At 35.1% G+C, this 19,347-nt stretch overlaps 1 protein-coding gene across 2 annotated transcripts in view; it reads right to left on the bottom strand.

Annotated features, from left to right (window-relative positions):
- Positions 1 to 19,347, bottom strand: part of EFCAB7 (EF-hand calcium binding domain 7) — a 47,895-nt gene that overhangs the window by 16,342 nt on the left and 12,206 nt on the right. The window contains exons 7-8 of one of the 2 annotated variants that reach the window (XM_025912216.2): positions 6,281 to 6,422; positions 1,545 to 1,654 (exon numbers count right to left, since the gene is read on the bottom strand). The exons of the other annotated variant lie outside the window; for it this stretch is intronic. Of the exons in view, the coding sequence (XP_025768001.2) occupies positions 1,545 to 1,654; positions 6,281 to 6,422 (252 nt within the window). The remainder of the gene's footprint in view (positions 1 to 1,544; positions 1,655 to 6,280; positions 6,423 to 19,347) is intronic. 2 annotated transcript variants of the gene reach the window in all.

Genomic DNA, 19,347 nt, shown 5'->3' with positions numbered 1-19,347 from the left:
CCATGTATAAAAGCTAAGCAAACAGCTATTGGCCCTTCAGCACAGAATAGCCCTAGGGAATTCTGTCAGGAATTGTGTCCAAAAACTTTCAAAACACAGATGTATTTTAGGTCATCCTGGGGACTCATACACAAAATAAAGTTGTTTTTCTGAATTCTGGGTTCAGTCCTATTTCTGCCCTCACAAGTCAGAGGAACCATAATCATCCTAAAGTGACCATACCATGTTCTATTTTGCTACAAGAAGCAACCCAATAAAACTAGGGTCATTGAAGACTAAAGATTGACAAATCCCTCCTTGGGAAACCATAATCTTGTAAAATGGCCAGATGTAGTCTGGTACCCAGAAGTGAAAAGCAGTTCTTGCTGCTTCCTAATACATGTTATCCCATGAACTTCCCTTATCTCCACATATAACCTTGAATTTCCACTGTGGATGGCAAATGGAAAGTCTTTCATGCACACAAAACTCTTCTTAAAGAAAATAATTGTGAAACTAAAACTAAAAATCCTTTGCAAATATGACATATTACAGAAAAACAGAAGCCAATATAGTAAAAAGGTAAATAGAAACTTATTCAAACTTTACTACAGGCTGGCTATGTACTAACATTTTTATACATGCAGTATCATAAGAAAGTAATTTTATCCAATACAAAATGGGAAAAACTATTGCTTTAGACAATACTTTATCTTGAACCTAACTTTGTAGTCAGTTCTGAAGAAGAGTTTCGTCAAAACATTAACCTGTGTCATTTTATTTGTTTCTTGCCTATAACTATTCTTGTCTGTTCAGAAGCCTACAATAAAGACTTTTATATAACATTCCATCAGGGAAATGTTTGTCTGTCATTGGACCTGTATAAAGATTAAATATGATATTGCAGTAAGCCCTTGAATAGTATTATTCCTGTTGTTGTGTAGCAGATGTATTTTGTAGTCCTCATAAAATAAATAGCCACATTTATGTATCTGCCTCACATATTTGGCCTCTGAGTAAATATATAATTAGAAAAGATCAGAACAACCCCATGGGCAACATATAAAATCATTTAAAAGCATTTCTTCAGATCAATCTATTTTTGAACCCTATAATATGAGTCAAGCCTGAGGATAGCAATCTTGAAGTTTTTCTTTTTTGCAGTAGTAATATAAAGTAAGACAAACATCTAAAGCAACTTTTCCAAAGTCTTGAATTGCCTGTATTTAGGGAAAAAAATCCACTGGCATCAATCATTTTAATTGCATATTACAAAAAAAAAAATGTTCACATGTGAGGCATCTGGGCATTTAGAGAAGAAAGTGAAGTATAATGTCACATAACATATAAGTTACAAAGCTAATCCTCAGCTCTTAGCAATCAAGAGAAAATACATCACAATTAAAAAGACACACGTAATATTCATAGTGCTTAAGTACTGTATATACCCTAATTGGAGGGAAAGATACACAAGTTAAAAACAAATATAGAAAATCTATTATATTCCTCAAACTTGAGTTCATGTCATATTTTCAAATTAAACACTAGGAAATAAATATGTATACTTCTCTATTTCGTAGTTCAGTAAAACACATGAGTTGTAGATTTGCTTGGCTCTCATTTTCCTTAAGAATATACAAGGCAGTATCAATTGATAACCAAGGGGATGGTTTTCCTAAAAACAAACAAACAAACAAAAAACCCCAAACATCTTAAAATAAGCAATTACTACTTACTCTTTCCTATTTAAAAAATAAGTTAGTGGTTTCTTTCCCCATTTTTAGAAATGCACATCCCATTTTTATATAGAAATATCATAGCATTTGTAACTATATATAGTATCCTTCCTAGAAATATTCTCTATTCACACTTTCTAAAACTCGTAACTTTTTTTGAATTGACCAGAAAGCTGAGGTTGCAAGGCAACCAAATAACCTGATATCCAAGGAAAAACAAACCCTTTCAAGGAGTGATGAGATTCGAGCACTAGCTTACCTGTGGAGAGGTACTGGAGGAAAAGATGTTAGACATCATCTATGTATGTGCTGACAACTCCATAATTTGAAAAATTTTTTAATGTTTATATTTATTTTTGAGACAAAGTGAGACAGCATGAACAGGGGAGGGACAGAGACGGAGACACAGAATCTGAAGCAGGCTCCAGGCTCCGAGCTGTCAGCACAGAGTCCGAGGCAGGGCTTGAACCCACAAACTGCGAGATTATGACCTGAGCTGAAGTCAGATGCTCAACCGACTGAGCCACCCAGGCTCCCCGACAACTCCATAATTTGTATCTCCAACTAGAAACTTTTCTCTGAATGTTAAACTATAATCAACTACCTATTGGACATCTCCATTTGAATTTCTATATCTAAAACTGACCTTCCCCAATTCCTTAAAAAAACCTGTCCATCTATGTTCTTCTCTATCTCAGTCTCAGTTTATAGTAATTCATCCTTGCAGTTGCCATGCCAAAAAGCTTGAAGTCACCTCTAACTTTTTTCTTCTCTCACATATCATAACCAATCTTCAGGAAATTGTATGGTTTAACCTTCAAAATATATCCAGGATCTTTATTTTCTTTATTATTATTATTATTATTATTATTATTATTATTATTATTTAATATATGAAATTTATTGTCAAATTGGTTTCCATACAACACCCAGTGCTCATCCCAAAAGATGCCCTCTTCAATACCCATCACCCACCCCCCTCCACCCCCCATCAGCCCTCAGTTTGTTCTCAGTTTTTAAGAGTCTCTTATGCTTTGGCTCTCTCCCACTCTAACCTCTCTCTTTTTTTTTTTTTTTCCCTTCCCCTCCCCCATAGGTTCCTGTTAAGTTTCTCAGGATCCACATAAGAGTGAAAACATACAGTATCTGTCTTTCTCTGTATGGCTTATTTCACTTAGCATAACACTCTCTAGTTCCATCCACGTTGCTACAAAGGGCCACATTTCATTCTTTCTCATTGCCACGTAGTACTCCATTGTGTTGTGTCTACATTCCTGGTTCAAAGTATCATCAGTTCCCTCCTAGAACTCTTCTTTCTCTTGGGTACCCTTCAATCTGTTTTCAATATAGCAACCTGACTGCTCTTGTTAAAATAGGTCAGATTATGTCCTGTTTCTACTCAAAATTCTCTCATGGAGTTGAGAGTTGGAATAGTATTGCTCCCACCCTAACAATAAAAAGTACGTGAACTAGCGAATTCTGATTTTTTCTTGAACCCATCAGCGCTAAGGTCCCAGGGCAACCAAGTAGCCTGAAATCCAAGGAAAGGCAAACTCTTCTAAGGAGAGATGAGATGCAATCATTGGCTTATCTGTGGTATAGCACAGACGACAAAATGTCAGGTACCATACAAGTAAGTGGAAGAAGAGAGAGAGCAGAAGAAATATTTGAAGAATAAAGATGGAAATTTTCCTAAAAACAATGAAAGACAATAAGCCAAAAATCCAAGCAGGATAATTACAAACCAACCAACCCCACAATAACAGCATCAACAAGAAAAACAAAATCACCTAGACAATACTAAAATCATTGTAAATTAAAGATACGGAGAAAATTGTGAGGGCAGCCATGGGAAAAATCCTCCTAAGATTCTACATTTTTCTCAGAGTAAAAGCCCAAGTCTTCATTATGGCCAAAACAAACAAATAAAAGCAACTCTACCTGATTTTGTCCTGGTTCGTCCCTGTCCTCCATCTCCTACTTTGTTCTAGCCATTCTAGTCACCTTGCTATTGTTCTAACATCAGGCACACTCTTACCTCGGAGCCTCTGACAGAGAAGTCCCTCTATGTGGAATGCTCTGCCACCTGCACTCTTCACCACTCTCCACTCATCCCCTCCACCAGCCCTATATCCACAAAGCTTACTCCTCTGCCTTCTGTGGAAGACAGCAGAAATGGCTGCTCTGTACCCACAGCCCATTGCAATGTGAATCTGCTCCTCCATCATGAGATCAAGTCTATTTCTCTATCTATAAATCTAGACTTGCCTTATTACTTGCTGTGAACAACAGAATGTAACAGAAGTAATGTGCCAGTTCTGATTCCAAGCCTTAGGAAACCGTAGGTGCTTCTGCTCCTTCCTTCAGATCCCTATTACACCAAGAGAACAAGCCCAGGCTAACTCACTAGAACGTAAGAGACTATATGAGGCAGACTCAAGTCGTCCCAGCTGAGACCTCATATAGAGGACAGAGCCCAGCCAAGACCAGTAAAGCCAGCTATGAGCTAACCAACAGTTGATCACAGATGCATAAGTAAATCCTACAGAGAAAAGCAAAGCCCAGCTCAAACAAAAATAACTATCCAGGAAACCTGCTTATGAGTGAACAGTTGTTTAATTGTTTCCAGCCACTGTGGGTTTTGGGGTAATTTGTTATGTAGCAGTTGATAACTGATATACCTCTTTCAAAGACTTTGCTCAAATGTCAACTTCTTAATGAAGTATACACTAACCACTCCATTTCAATGGCAACTCATATTCCCTCAGCATTCACAATGCCCTATCCTTCTGTATTTTTCCCATAGCACTTATCACTTACTAACATACCACATCATTTACTATTTATTATGTTTATTATTTATTGTTTCCCTCACTAGAATGTAAGTTCATAAGGGTAAGGATTTTTGTGTTTTTTGTACTCTGATGTATCCTAAGCACCGAAAATGATACTTGATATATAAGGCCCTCAATGAATATTTGAGAAATATGTGAATAAAGGATCTTCTTAAGAATATGGAGAATTAACATCTGCATTGAATATGCAGGCCAGTCTTGATACCTGTATCTGAAAAAATGATCACTGTCATTGTCATTTAAAAGTACCAACCACCATTGGAGCACCTGGGTGGCTCAGCTGGTTAAGCATCCAACTCTTGATTTCAGCTCAGGTCATGATCTTGCAGTTCATGGGTTTGAGCCCCAGGTCGGGCTCCACACTGACAGTGCAAAGCCTGCTTGGGATTCTCTCTCTCTCTCTCTCTCTCTCTCTCTCTCTCTCTCTCTCTGTCTGTCTCTCTCCCTTCCTCCCTCCTTCCCTCCCCTCCTCGGTCTCACACTCCTCTCTCAAAATAAATAAAAAGTATCAACCACCAAATGTCGTAAGAATTTCACAAGATATACAGTTAAAACTTTTAGAATCTCTACTTTAGGAGGTAAGAAGAATGGAGCAGGGAAGAATCCTCTAGTAATAAAACAAACATTTTCTTATTATGTAAAAATAATTTTAAAAATTGATACTTAGAACAACCAACATTAAAAAGATTTCTAGGGATGGGGCGCCTAGGTGGCTTGGTCGGTTGAGTGTCAGACTTCGGCTCAGGTCATGATCTCACAGTTTGTGGGTTCGAGCCCTGCATCGGGCTCTGTGCTGACAGCTCAGAGCCTGGAGCCTGCTTCAGATTCTGTGTCTCCCTCTGTCTCTGCCCCTCCCCTGCTCACTCTCTGTCTCTGTCTCAAAAATAAATAAAATAACATTAAAAACAAACAAAAAGATTTCTAGGGAAAGCACCCTTAAAGACATTTTCACTAATTAAAAATTAAATAATAACCATTTTATTTTTTTATTAAAATATTTTTTAAGTTTATTTACTTATTTTGAGAAAGAGAGAGCACGAGTGGGGTAGGGGCAGAGAGAGAGGGAGAGACAATTCTGACAGTGCAGAGCCCAAACAGGGCTCGAACTCATAAACTGTGTGAGATCATGACCTGAGCCGAGATCAAGAGTTGGACACTCAACAGACTGAGCCACTCAGGCGCCCCAATAATAACCATTCTAGACACTAAGAAATTAATTTGTATCTAGCATTTATATACAGAAAAGGAATATTACCAGGAATGTAAAGATTATTAATAACGATTGTTTAAGTCATAGGACATAGGACTTTGGAGATATTCAAAATTATTTGCAGTTCACATTGCCCCAAATTATGTTCCTACAGAACTTCTCTTAAACTTATTAATTTTAAAAATGGACAAATGGAAAAGCTAAAAATTAATTAGTAAACAAAATGTTAATTCTATATCAAGAAGAAACCAGGATACACTTTGTTCTTGTTTTTAAAGGAATTAAAATAAAACTTGCTTTAAACATACACAAAAACCAACATACTTGCTTTGTAAAATATGATAACACAAAGTATAAACTAATGCTTTCTTTCTTTAACTGTATGTAACCATGTTTGTTAGGTAGATTATTTTCTTCACGAAGGCTACCAAATGTGTAAGTTATTTTCAAAGAGGGCATAATGTGATATTTTAAAAAATACACAAAAAAATTAAACTTGCCTTCAACTTGACTCAGGTTTAGTGGTTTAATTGTAAGATAAACCATGGATCTCTGAGCTATCTGCATCCTATATTGATGACTAATGATTTCACCATCTTCTTCTAAAAAAAAGCAACCTTTTGACTGCACACATTGCCACTCCTGAAAAGAAGGAAAAAAATTTTTTTTCAAACATTTATTAAATGTTTCCAGCATGTAGAGTAATAAAGAGAAACCTAAGGAAGATATAAAGGAAATGTCAAATAAAGCCGCTTACCTCCAGGAATTTGCGACATAAAAACAACAACAACAACAAAAACAAACAAACAAACAAACAAAACCCAACCAACCAACCAACAAACAAACCAGTCAGGACACAATTCAATTATAATTGACAGTAGTAAATTTTTACAACAAAAAATAATTATATGTGCAAAATAATAACCCTAGTTCCTAATAGTAACTGGCACATTGTTGGTACTCTATTAATATCTGACCGATGAGGGGAGGTAGACATCAATATAAACTGTATCTTGAAAGATGAGTGTAATTTAGATAATGAAAAGTTAGGAAAAGACATAATGGAAAGAAGAAATAAGAAAAAATAAAGTTTGTGAGAATGGGAGAAGCAGTGAAACAAAGCAATAAATAAATATGCTGCTACAATAACTAGGGCAGGATTAGTGCTTGCAACATAGTAAAAATGACTAAATAAGGACTCCTAAAACTGATGCTGAAAGGAAAAGTGATGACTTTGTATTCAAAAGGTAAAGAATGTGACAACCAAAATAACAGTGTCAAGTCCAGGCAACTAAAAGAACACTGAATAAATTTTACAGCCATAGCACAATGCTGATAAACATCAGTTTTGCGAAAAACTTTTCTGTACAATTGTTTCTGCTATCTCCTGGTTAGCCAAATTCCTTCTGGTCCAAACTAATAGGTCTAAATGGGATCTCTTAACTAGAATTAAATACAACTCGAAGATGACACCTTACGGAGAAAGTAGAAAATTCTCTATTGAACATATGAGAAATTGTGCCATTGCCACAAATGTGTACAAAAATCTTCTTCACTTGATCATTAGTGGGCTTGCCTACCTATAATGTAAAACATATTTCTGCTCTACCCCTAGTGACTTACAAACATATGTATGAGTTTTTGAAATGACTTTATAAAAGATGATTTTGAAAAATTATCTGTAAGAATGTTTAGATAATAAGCTCAAGGCCTTAATAATATTAAGATAACCACTAAAAAGGTATACGTTAGCTGTTAACAATAACATAAAAAATACTATAAATTCATTATAGAAAAGTCTAATATGGTACTAAAAAGGTGAGAACAAACATAATTTCTATTGAGGTTGATTTCTCATTCACTTTTTTTAAAGGCTACATTATCCTAACATGTATTCACACATCATTTTTCTATTACATAAATGATAATTATTTTCATATTTTATATTATTTTATAGCACCAAAATACATTCAAAATTAGAAATTTAAGAATATGGAAAAAATCCCCATAATTCTACCACCCTAGTTTGATTTCTATATAATCATTCCTAATACCACCCTTACATAAAAACCTATGTTTTACATTCTAATTAACATTATTCTATGTTGTGTCTTCTCCATGTAATGTTACATCCAAAATATTTTGCTACTGAAAAATAAGAACAAAACTGGAGGAATTACATGTCCTGACCTCAAAACTCAATAGAAAGCTACCGTAATCAAAATGGTGTGATATTGGCAAAAAGACAAATATATAGATGAATGGAATAGAACAGACAGCTCACAAATAAACTCTCACATATATATGGTCAAGTAATTTTCAATAAGGATGCTAAGACCATTCAGTGGGAAAAAGGACAATCTTTTCAACAAATGAAGCTAAGAAACCTGGATATCCAAGTGCAAAATAATTAATTTGAACTCTTCTCTTATACCATATACAAATTAACACAAAATGGATCAAAGACCTAAATGTAAGTACTAAAACTACACAACTCTAAGAAAAAAACATAGTGGAAAAGCTTCATGACAATGGATTTGGCAATGATTTCTTGGATATGACATCAAAAACACAGGTCACAAAAGAAAATATAGACCAACTGGACTTCATTAAAATTAAAAACCTTTGTGCATCAAAGAACACTATCAACATAGTGAAAAAGGCTCACAGAATGGGAGAAAATATTTGCAAATCATACATTTGAAAATGAACTAATATCTAGAATATATTAAAAACTCTTACAACTCAACAACAAACCCCCCCCCAAATTAAAAATGGTCATAAGGGGGTACCTGCATGGCTTAGTCAGTTAAATGCCTGACTCTTGATTTCAGCTCAGGTCAGGATCTCACACGGTTCATGAAATCGAGCCCCGAATCATTGGGCTCTGCACGGCCACAAGGAGCCTGCTTGGGATTCTCCCCTCGCCCATCTCAAAATAAATAAATATATTTTTTAAAAATGGTCCTAAGACTGGAATAGACATTTCTCCAAAGAAGATACACAAGTGGCTAATAAGCACATGAAAAGATGCTTAACATCAAGTCATTAGGGAAATGCAAATCAGAACCACAGTGAGATACTACTTCATACCCACTAGGATGGCTATTAAATAAAAACAAAAACAAAACCCCCAAAATACATAAAATAACAAGTGCTGACAACGATGTGGAGAAATTGAAACCCTTGTGCATTGCTGGTAGGAATATAAAATGTGATGCCACTATGGAAAAGTTTGTTAGTTCCACCAAAAATTAAACACAGAATTACTGTATGATCCAGCAATTCCATTTCTGGGCATATAGTGAGAGCAGAGACTCAAACAGATATTTGTACACCCATCTTCATGGCAGCATTATTCACAATAGCCAAATGGTGGAAAGAATCCAAGTGTCCATTGGTGGATGAATGGGTAAACAAAATGTGGAATATGTATACAATGGAATATTATTCAGGCTTAAAAGGGACTAAAATTCTAACAGATGCTGCAGATATTAACCTTGAAGACATTATGCTACGTGAAATAAGCCAGACACAAAAGGACAAATATTGCATGATTTCATTTAAATGAAGAACCTAGATTAAATTCAGAGAAAGAAAGTAGAACAGAGTTTGCCATGAGTGGAAAGAGGAGGAAATGAGGAGTTTATATGAGTTATAAATGAGTTTATAACTAAGAGATTTAATTGGGCATCACAAAAGCTAAATATTAAAGACCCACAGTTAATGCCATCCTCCATGGGGAAAAACTGAGAGCTTTCCCCCTAAAGTCAGGAACACAGCAGGGATGTCCACTTTCACCACTGTTGTTCAACATAGTACTGGAAATCCTAGCCTCAGCAATCAGACAACAACAACAACAACAAAAAATAAAAGGCATAGGGGTGGCTGGGTGGCTCAGTCAGTTAAGCATCCAACTTTGGCTCAGGTCATGATCTCATGGCTTGTGAGTCCAAGCCCCGCATCGGGCTCTGTGCTGATAGCTCAGAGCCTGGAGTCTGCTTCAGATTCTGTGTCTCCCTCTGTCTCTGCCCCTCCCCTGCTCACATTCTGTCTCTCTCTCAAAATAAATAAACATTAAATTTTTTAAAAAAGAAAAAGAAATAAAAGACACACATTTGGCAAGGAAGAAGTCAAACTTTCACTCTTTGCAGATGACATGATACTCTACATGGAAAACCCAAAAGACTCCATGAAAAAACTGCTAGAACTGATACATGAATTCAGCAAAGTTGCAGGATATAAACTCAATGTACAGAAATCAGTTGCATTTCTATACACCAGTAATGAAGCAGCAGAAATGCAAATCAAGGAATCGATCCCATTTACAATTGCACCAAAAACCATAAGATACCTAAAAATAACCTAACCAAGAAGGTAAAAGATCCACATGCTGAAAACTATAGAAAGCTTATGAAAGAAACTGAAGACACAAAGAAGAGTAAAACATTCCATGCTCATGGAATGGAAGAACAAATATTGCTAAAATGTCTATACTACCTAAAGAAATCTACATATTCAATGCAATCCCTATCAAAATAACACCAGCATTCTTCACAGAGCTAGAACAAACAATTCTATAATTTGTATGAAACCACAAAAGACCCCGAATAGCCAAAGTAATGTTGAAAAAGAAAACCAAAGCAGGAGGCATCACAATTCCAGATTTCAAGCTGTATTACAAAGCTGTAATCATCAAAACACTATGGTACTGGCATAAAAACAGACACATGGATCAGTGGAAGAGAATAGAGAACCTGGAAGGGGACCCACAAATGTATGGCCAACTAATCTTCAACAAAACAGGAAAGAATATCCAATGAAAAAACGACAGTCTCTTCAGCAAACAGTGTTGGGAAAACTCGATGGCAACATACAGAAGAATGAACCTGGACCACTTTCTTATACCATACACAAAAATAAACTCAAAATGGATGAAAGACCTAAAAGTAAGATAGGAAATCATCAAAATCCTAGAGGAGAAAACAGGCAACAACCTCTTTGACCTCAGCTGCAGCAATTTTTTGCTCAACACATCTACAAAGGCAAGGAAACTAAAAGCAAAAATGAACTATTGGGACCTCATCAAGATTAAAAGCTTCTGCACTGCAAAGGAAATAATCAACAAAACTAAAAGGCAACCAACGAAATGGGAGAAGATATTTGCAAACGACATATCAGATAAAGGGTTAGTATCCAAAATCTATAAAGAACTAATCAAACTCAATACCCAAAAAACAAATAATCCAGTAAAGAAATGGGATAAAGACATAAACAGACACTTTTCCAAAGAAGACATCCAGATGGCTAAAAGATACATGAAAACATGCTCAGTATCACTCATCATCAGGGAAATACAAATCAAAACCACAATGAGATACCACCTCACACCTATCAGAATGGCTAAAATTAACCGAGCAAACAACAGATGTAGGATGCAGAGGATGCAGAGAAAAGGGAGCACTTTTCGACTGTTGGTGGGAATGAACACTGGTGCAGTTACTACGGAAAATAGTGTGGAGTTTCCTCAAAATATTAAAAATAGAACTACACTACAATCCAGCAATTGCACTACCAGGTATTTATAAAAAGGATACAAGAATGCTGATTCGAAGGAGTACATGCACCCCAATGTTTATAGCAGCACTACTGACAATAGCCAAATTATGGAAAGAGCCCAAAGTCCATCAAAGGATGAATGGATAAAGAAGATGTGCTATACATATACAATGGAATATTACTCAGCAATCAAAAAGAATGAAATCTTGCCATTTGCAACAACATGGATGGAACTAGAGTGTATTATGCTAAGTAAAATAAGTCAGTCAAAAGAAAGACAAATATCATATTATTTTACTCATATGTGTAATTTAAGAAACAAAACAGATGAACATAGAGAAAAGGAAGAAAAATAAGATAAAAACAGAGAGGGAAGCAAACCACAGAGACTCTTAAATACAGAAAACAAACTGAGGGTTGCTAGAGGGGAGGTGGGTAGGAGATGTGCTAAATGGTGATGGGCATTAAGGAGGGCACTTGTTGGGATGAGCACTGGGTCTAATATGTAAAGTGATGGATCACTAAATTCTACTCCTGAAACCAATACTACACTGTATGTTAACTAACGTGGATTTAAGTAAGCTTAAAAAAAAAAAAAGATTTAGTTGAGGATGATGAAAAAGTTCTGGATATGGAGAATGGTGATGGTTGCAAAACCATATAAATGAATCTAATGAACAGAACCATATACTTAAAAATGGCTAAAATGGTAAAATTTATATTATGTATATTTTACCACAAGAAAAAAAGCCATTTTGCTAAGCAATATTCAAGTTTTTTCAATTTAACTTGTTCTATAATTACCCATTGAGTTTGTATACCATTACTTACTTGTTTCTAAAATGTTAGATATTTATGTCATTTCTAATTTCTCATCAGCATAAATAATACTAAAATGAAGACTGCTTTGTCTAAATATTTTTCTTTTCATGAATAATATCCTTCAAAAGATCTTCTAGGCCAAAAGTAAGTATATTTTTTAAAATTCATTTTATTTTTTTTAATTTACATCCAAATTAGTTAGCATATAGTGCAACAATGATTTCAGGAGTAGATTCCTTAATGCCCCTTACCCATTTAGCCCATCCCCCCTCCCACAACCCCTCCAGTAACCCTCTGTTTGGTCTCCATATTTAAGAGTCTCTTATGCTTTTGTCCCCCTCCCTGTTTTTATATTTTGTTTCTCTTCCCTTATGTTCATCTATTTTGTCTCTTACAGTCCTCGTATGAGTGAAGTCATATGATTTTTGTCTTTCTCTGACTCACTAATTTTGCTTAGCATAATACCCTCCACTTCCATCCACGTAGTTGCAAATGGCAAGATTTCATTCTTTTTGATTGCCGAGTAATACTCCATTTACATATATACCACATCTTCTTTATCCATTCATCCATCGATGGACATTTGGGCTCTTTCCATAATTTGGCTATGGTTGATAGTGCTGCTATAAACATTGGGGTGCATATGTCCCTTCAAAACAGCATACCTGTATCCTGTGGATGAATACCTAGTAGTGCAATTGCTGGGTCATAGGGTAGTTCTATTTTTTAGTTTTTTGAGGGACCTCCATACTGTTTTCCAGAGTGGCTGCACCAGCTTGCATTCCCACCAACAACGCAAAAGAGATCCTCTTTCTCCTCACCAACATCTGTTATTACCTGAGTTGTTAATGTTAGCCATTCTGACAGGTGTAAGGTGGTATCTCATTGTGGTTTTGATTTGTAATTCCCTGATGATGAGTGATGTTGAGCATTTTTTCATGTGTCAGTTGGCCATCTGGATGTCTTCTTTGGAGAAGGTCTATTCATGTCTTTTGCCCATTTCTTCACTGGATGATTTGTTTTTTGGGTGTTGAGTTTGATAAGTTCTCTATAGATTTTGGATACTAATCCTTTATCTGATATGTTGTTTGCAAATATCTTTTCCCATTCCATCAGCTGCCTTTTAGTTTTACTATTGTTTCCTTCGCTGTGCAGAAGATTTTTATTTTGATTGAGGTTCCAGTAGTTCATTTTTGCTTTTGTTTCCCTTGCCTCCAGAGATGTGTTGAGTAAGAAGTTGCTGCGGCCAAGACTGCTTGCTTTCTCCTCGAGGATTTTGATGGCTTCCTGTCTTACATTTAGGTCTTTCATCCATTTTGAGTTTATTTTTGTGTATCGTGTAAGAAAGGGTCCAGGTTCATTTTTCTGCATGCAGCTGTCCAGTTTTCCCAGCACCACTTGCTGAAGAGACTGTCTTTATTCCATTGGATATTCTTTCCTGCTTTGTCAAAGATTAGTTGGCCATATGTTTGTGGGTCCATTTCTGGGTTTTCTATTCTGTTCCATTGACCTGAGTGTGCCAGTACCATACTGTCTTATGATTACCGCTTTGTAGTGTGGCTTGAAGTCCAGGATTGTGATGCTTCCTGCTTTGGTTTTCTTTTTCAAGATTGCTTTGGCTATTCAGGGTCTTTTCTGGTTCCACACAAAAAAGTAAGCGTATTTTTAAGGCAGCATGTGTTTCCGTGCTGCTTTGTAAAACAGTGATACCAATTTTACAATACCACCAACAATGTATCATGTAATAATTTTTCCACTACCATAACTTGGTCAGCAGTGTTATCATTAGAAAAACTGTGTGGTGGTGGGGAATTATTTTTTTCTTTTTTTTAAAATTTTATTTATTTTTGAGACAGAGAGAGACAGAGCATGAATGGGGGAGAGTCAGAGAGAGAGGGAGACACAGAATCTGAAGCAGGCTCCACGCTCTGAGCTGTCAGCACAGAGCCCGACGCGGGGCTCGAAGTCACAGACCGTGAGATCATGACCTGAGCCAAAGTCGGAAGCTCAGCTGAATGAGCCACACAGGTGCCCCAAGGGAATGATTTCTTAAGCAATGTGTGGGTACATAATATTGTAGTATTCCACAATTTTTGTCTATATACAGTATTGCAATGATTTTTGTGTCAATTTATATTAAGGCAATAAAAACAATGTAATAATTAAATGGTACAGTAATAACTTTTGCATCAATTTTAATTTTTCTGATTATTAGCAAGGTTGAACTTTTTCCCATGTGTTTATTATTTTTGTCTCTTTTTGTGGGAACTGCCTATTCATCTATTTTTGTAGCTCTATCATCAACTTGGTATTTTTGTTACATATTTTAATAAACTGTTTTGACTGTTTTAGATATTGACAACACTTTGTAAGTTTTGATGTATTTTCTGTTTCCTTTTATTTTCGTTTTGGTTAGTTTTCAATTTATGTAAGTTTTCCTTTTTTTTTTTAATTTTTTTTAACGTTTATTTATTTTTGAGACAGAGAGAGACAGAGCATGAATGGGGGAAGGTCAGAGAGAGAGGGAGACACAGAATCTGAAACAGGCTCCAGGCTCTGAGCGGTCAGCACAGAGCCCGATGCGGGGCTCAAACTCACGGACCGCGAGATCATGACCTGAGCTGAAGTCAGACACTTAGCCGACTGAGCCACCCAGGCGCCCCTAGTTTTCCATTTTTATATTCATCTTTTCTTTGGAGATTTATTCTTAAACTGAATTTCAAGAAATTACCATTATTGCTGAACTATTACTCAAGCTTTCAGTCATTAATCACATGCACTGTCATACCTTTGGGATATAAAAGATATGTGTATTTTTAATTCTGATAAATTAAAATGTGACCTTAAATTATTAGAATTCATCTTTGTAAAGATATTGCTGATGACAGAAACGAGTCGTTATGTATGACATTTCAACAACATCTCTATGAGGCAATAAGGGATAGATAGATATAAATTAGTCATTTTAATAAACAGATAAACTGAGGTACCCAGAGGTTATACAGAATCATAATTTCTCAAGGAGTTTGTAGAAATATTAGGTCTAGAGTCTAGGACTTTTGGATCAACACTTCTACCATTAAATCATATTTCCAAAACAAAATATACTCTGGGTACTAAATTCAAAATTTTTATAACTCAATGAAGTTCAAACTGGGGCTTGAGCCAAAAGTTCAAGTTCAACAATTAATGATGAGTAAGAGTATATACAGATTTTCATTTAGCCTCCTTGTAAATCCCTTGGATGGTAATATATTAAGGACTAACAACAGATGCTGACATTACCTCAAAGCCAGCTGGCCTTAATATAATCAACATGACCTCGGATGGTGACAATTGCTACAGAGAAGAAAGGAAAGACACTCACATGGTATTTAGACAAGCTACACTTTTAGACAGTTTGAGCTAAGATTCTGACATCAAATGGAAAATATGTTTTCCTTTCAATGAACTTTGACTATAGCATTATCAAATGGAACTTCATCTGAAATATTTTATGAATGTTTTTTATAGTCACCCATCTGGAATGGAATGAAATACTCATTTAAAATTATAGAATACTAAAGGTAGAAGAAGTCTGAAGAGAAATCCAGTCCAGATTTCCCTTTTGATTGATGAAAAATAAAGGGATATGCTTGTCACAACTTACGCTGACTGCAGAGCCAGAGCTGGACCTACGTCTCCGAGGTCTCCTTACTTTCTCTCCTAACTGCCAGCTATATTCAAAATTCTGTTCTTTTGCACATTTAAATATCTGCCATGATTTTTTTCAAAAGCTAGTAATTAAAGAAAGTTCAGGTTTATGAAATCATTACAATAGACTATGAGAAAGCATTGTCATTTGGAATTATCCATATATTGAAGTGTTAAGATAAACATAATTATTTGGGTTCCTTATTGAAAAAAATGTACATTTCAGTAGCTGGGAAATTTCTTAAATTTGTATTTAATCATGCGTGTAGCAGCCCCCCCCCCCCCCCTGATAAAAGTGTTTAGGGCCACCTGGATGGCTCAGTCAGTTGGGCATCTGACTCTTGACTTTGGCTCAGGTCATGATCCCAAGAGGAGTGAGGTCAAACCCCGCATTGGGCTCTGTGCTGAGCATGAAGCCTGCTTAAGATTCTCTCTCTCCCTCTCCCTCTGCCCCTTCTTCACACAAGCACACACTCTCTCATCTCTCTCTCTTAAAAACAAACCAACCAACAAATAAATAAATTTTTAAAAAGGTGTTTAAACAAATTAAAAACTACAGGCATACCTCAGAGATATTGCAGGTTTGGTTCCAGACCACTGAAATAAAGTGAACATCACAATAAAGCAAGTTGAACAAATTTTTTGGTTTCCCAGTGCATATAAGTTATGTTTATACTACACTGTAGTCTACTAAGTGTGCAATAGTTATTATGTCTCAAAAACACAATGCACATACCTTAATTAAAAGATACTTTATTGCTAAAAAATGCTAAACATCATTTGAGCTTTTAGCAGGTCATAATTATGGATCACAGATCACCATAACAAATATAATAATAATGAAAAGTTTAAAACACTGCAAGAATTACCAAAATGTGACACAGAGATACAACGTGAGCAAATGCTGTTGAAAAAATGGCAACAACAGGCTTGCCTGACACAGGGTTGCCACAAATCTTCAATTTACAAAAATGCAATTATCTGTGAAGCACAATAAAGTGACATGCAATAAAACGAGGTATGCCTGTAATGCATTTTGCCTGGTACACTGGTAATGAACATAATTTGTAACATTTGGGAAACTCAAAGATGAGAGAATTTTTCCACCTGCTTATTGTATTTCTTGGAGGCAGTGCCACAGTTGACAGGAGATGCCTTTGGCTGGGGAGTGAGTTAACATTATTATCATAAGTCTTTCCTAAATTCCAGTTTTAGAGAAAGTATAGGAAGAGAATTTTTATGTTTCCTTGGAAAGACAGCCAACCTAGATACTACAATACATGGTTAATAAGACTAGAATATGGTGGAACAACAGCTACTACAAAATAGAAGATAAATGTCACATGATTTATATCAACCAAATTTCAAGGTAATAATCAGATTAATTTGAATACTAAATAAATAACATTATTAGGAGAATTTGTAGCTCTCCTGCTTAAAAGAAAGCACTCAAATTCTTAAGATCTGCCAGAGTTGTTAACAACACAGTGCTTATTCAACCTAATTTTTTTTTTAAAACAAATAGACTTTCAATCACACAAAGCTTTTTCTCTAGAATCTAGACTAAAATGTTATGAATTAAAAGAAAAAAGTACTGATAAAGTGAATGGCTCATTCAAATAAATCCGTTTGAAAGGATTATAGACTAAGGTTGACAGTTTGAGTATTATGAGAAAAATGTAAGGATGTTGAGTTTTTAAAAAAAATTTCAGAATGACAGAGTAAGAAATTCCATGTGTGATATAGTTTTCTCAACGATATAAAGCAGAAATAAAATAGTAGCTTGTAATTCTTACACAGGGCATAAGGTGGTGCTATATTCTACCAATTCAGGTAAATTCATATAAAAAGAAAAAGAACTGTTAATTCACTTGTCATATACAAATTTTACTTATTTTCATTCGCAATGTATAAGGAAATAATGAAAAGCACAAATTAAAAATAGTTCAGTTGAAAATTCTACTATCAGAAAACTTGAATGTATCAGTAAAGTTACATTTTTCTTGGGACACTGTAGAGAACATAATTTGTTTTGACATATAATTCTATATTATTATTAAAGTTTTAGGTGGGGTAGAATTATTAAACAGTAGATCTAGCATAAACTTGGACACCTGGGTGGCTCAGTCGGTTAAACATCTGACTTCGGCTCAGGTCATGATCTCACGGTTGGTGGGTTTGAGCCCCGTGTTGGGCTCTGTGCTGACAGCTTAGAGCCTGGAGCCTGCTTTGGATTCTGTGTCTCCTCTCTGCCCCTCCACTGCTCATGTTCTGTCTCTTTCTCTCAAAAATGAATAAACATTAAAAAAATTAAAAAAAAAAGATCTAGCATAAATGTAGAGGAGGAACTCATATATCATCATCATCATCACTGTTGTTCTTTAAAGATACCCTATGTCACATACTTATTAGAAAGCTATTTGCTTTTCATTAAGACAAACAGTTTAAAGAGTTAATGAATGTTTTGTTATTAAAGAATTATAAAATGTATATAAAAACAAAAAGTTAAATAGATGATTTATAAAGGAAAAAATTTATATGGATTGCCACCTAATTGACAAGTTGAATTGATCATCATTTTGAAAATATGAGAAACTTTGTAACAAAATTACTATTTGGAGCCTTCACAAAAATTTAGACAATTAACTTCTACTTTAAGATGTTTGTATTGTTATATACATAGACACATACAAAACAAATATGTTACACGACATATTCATACACAACATATACATATCTTATATAACACATGCGTTTTATACCACACATATACTTAAAACACATTCTAATTGGGAGTCTGGATACAGGAAGTATTACATCTCTGGAGTTTACAACTCATGGTTTGGGCTTTCTCTAATTGTAATCATGACTAGCAATTGAAGCTATTCCTCTTTCAAAGAAAAATTCCTGACATTCTTTGCATATTACAAAACCTAAGCAAGCAGAATTCAGTATTAAAAAAAGAAAAGTGATAAAGTACCTAAAAGTGGTCTATAGAAAAGGTCTTATTTTCCTCCTGTAATTCATGTCCTTTACCAATTGTGTGAATGTACAGTTTAAAATCTGGTTTATGCATACATTTCAACAATTTTCTAACTTCTGAAAAGATCTTTTTCCATCCCAATTCCATAATTCTCCACTCCACATGAAACTGAGATACCCAAACTTGTTTAAAATAGATTTAAAGTATTTGAAGTAACTTATTCTTCTAGTAACTTATTCTATCAATCTCAAATCAAATTATACAATAACCATATTTATAACAAGTACTTCTCAGAGTTGTTGTAAACTTAAATTTATGAAATTTATTTCAAGAATTCAAAGTAAAATGCAAACAAAGAACTGAATCCTGCTGACTAACAGACTTTTTTAAATTCACAGATTTTTTTTTTTTTAATCACTTCAGCTCATCTAAGAAATATCAGATAGTGAACAATAGTGGGCAAAATCAAGATCTGAAATAGGATATTAAAAGTCAGGCAAATAATATGAA

This window comes from Puma concolor, chromosome C1 (genome assembly GCF_028749965.1).
Source record: "Puma concolor isolate L17-30 chromosome C1, mPumCon1.1.hap2, whole genome shotgun sequence".
Classification (NCBI taxonomy): Eukaryota; Metazoa; Chordata; class Mammalia; order Carnivora; family Felidae; genus Puma; species Puma concolor.
The sequence above is the reverse complement of the archived record's forward strand: the minus strand, read 5'-3'. Positions and strand labels throughout refer to the sequence as shown.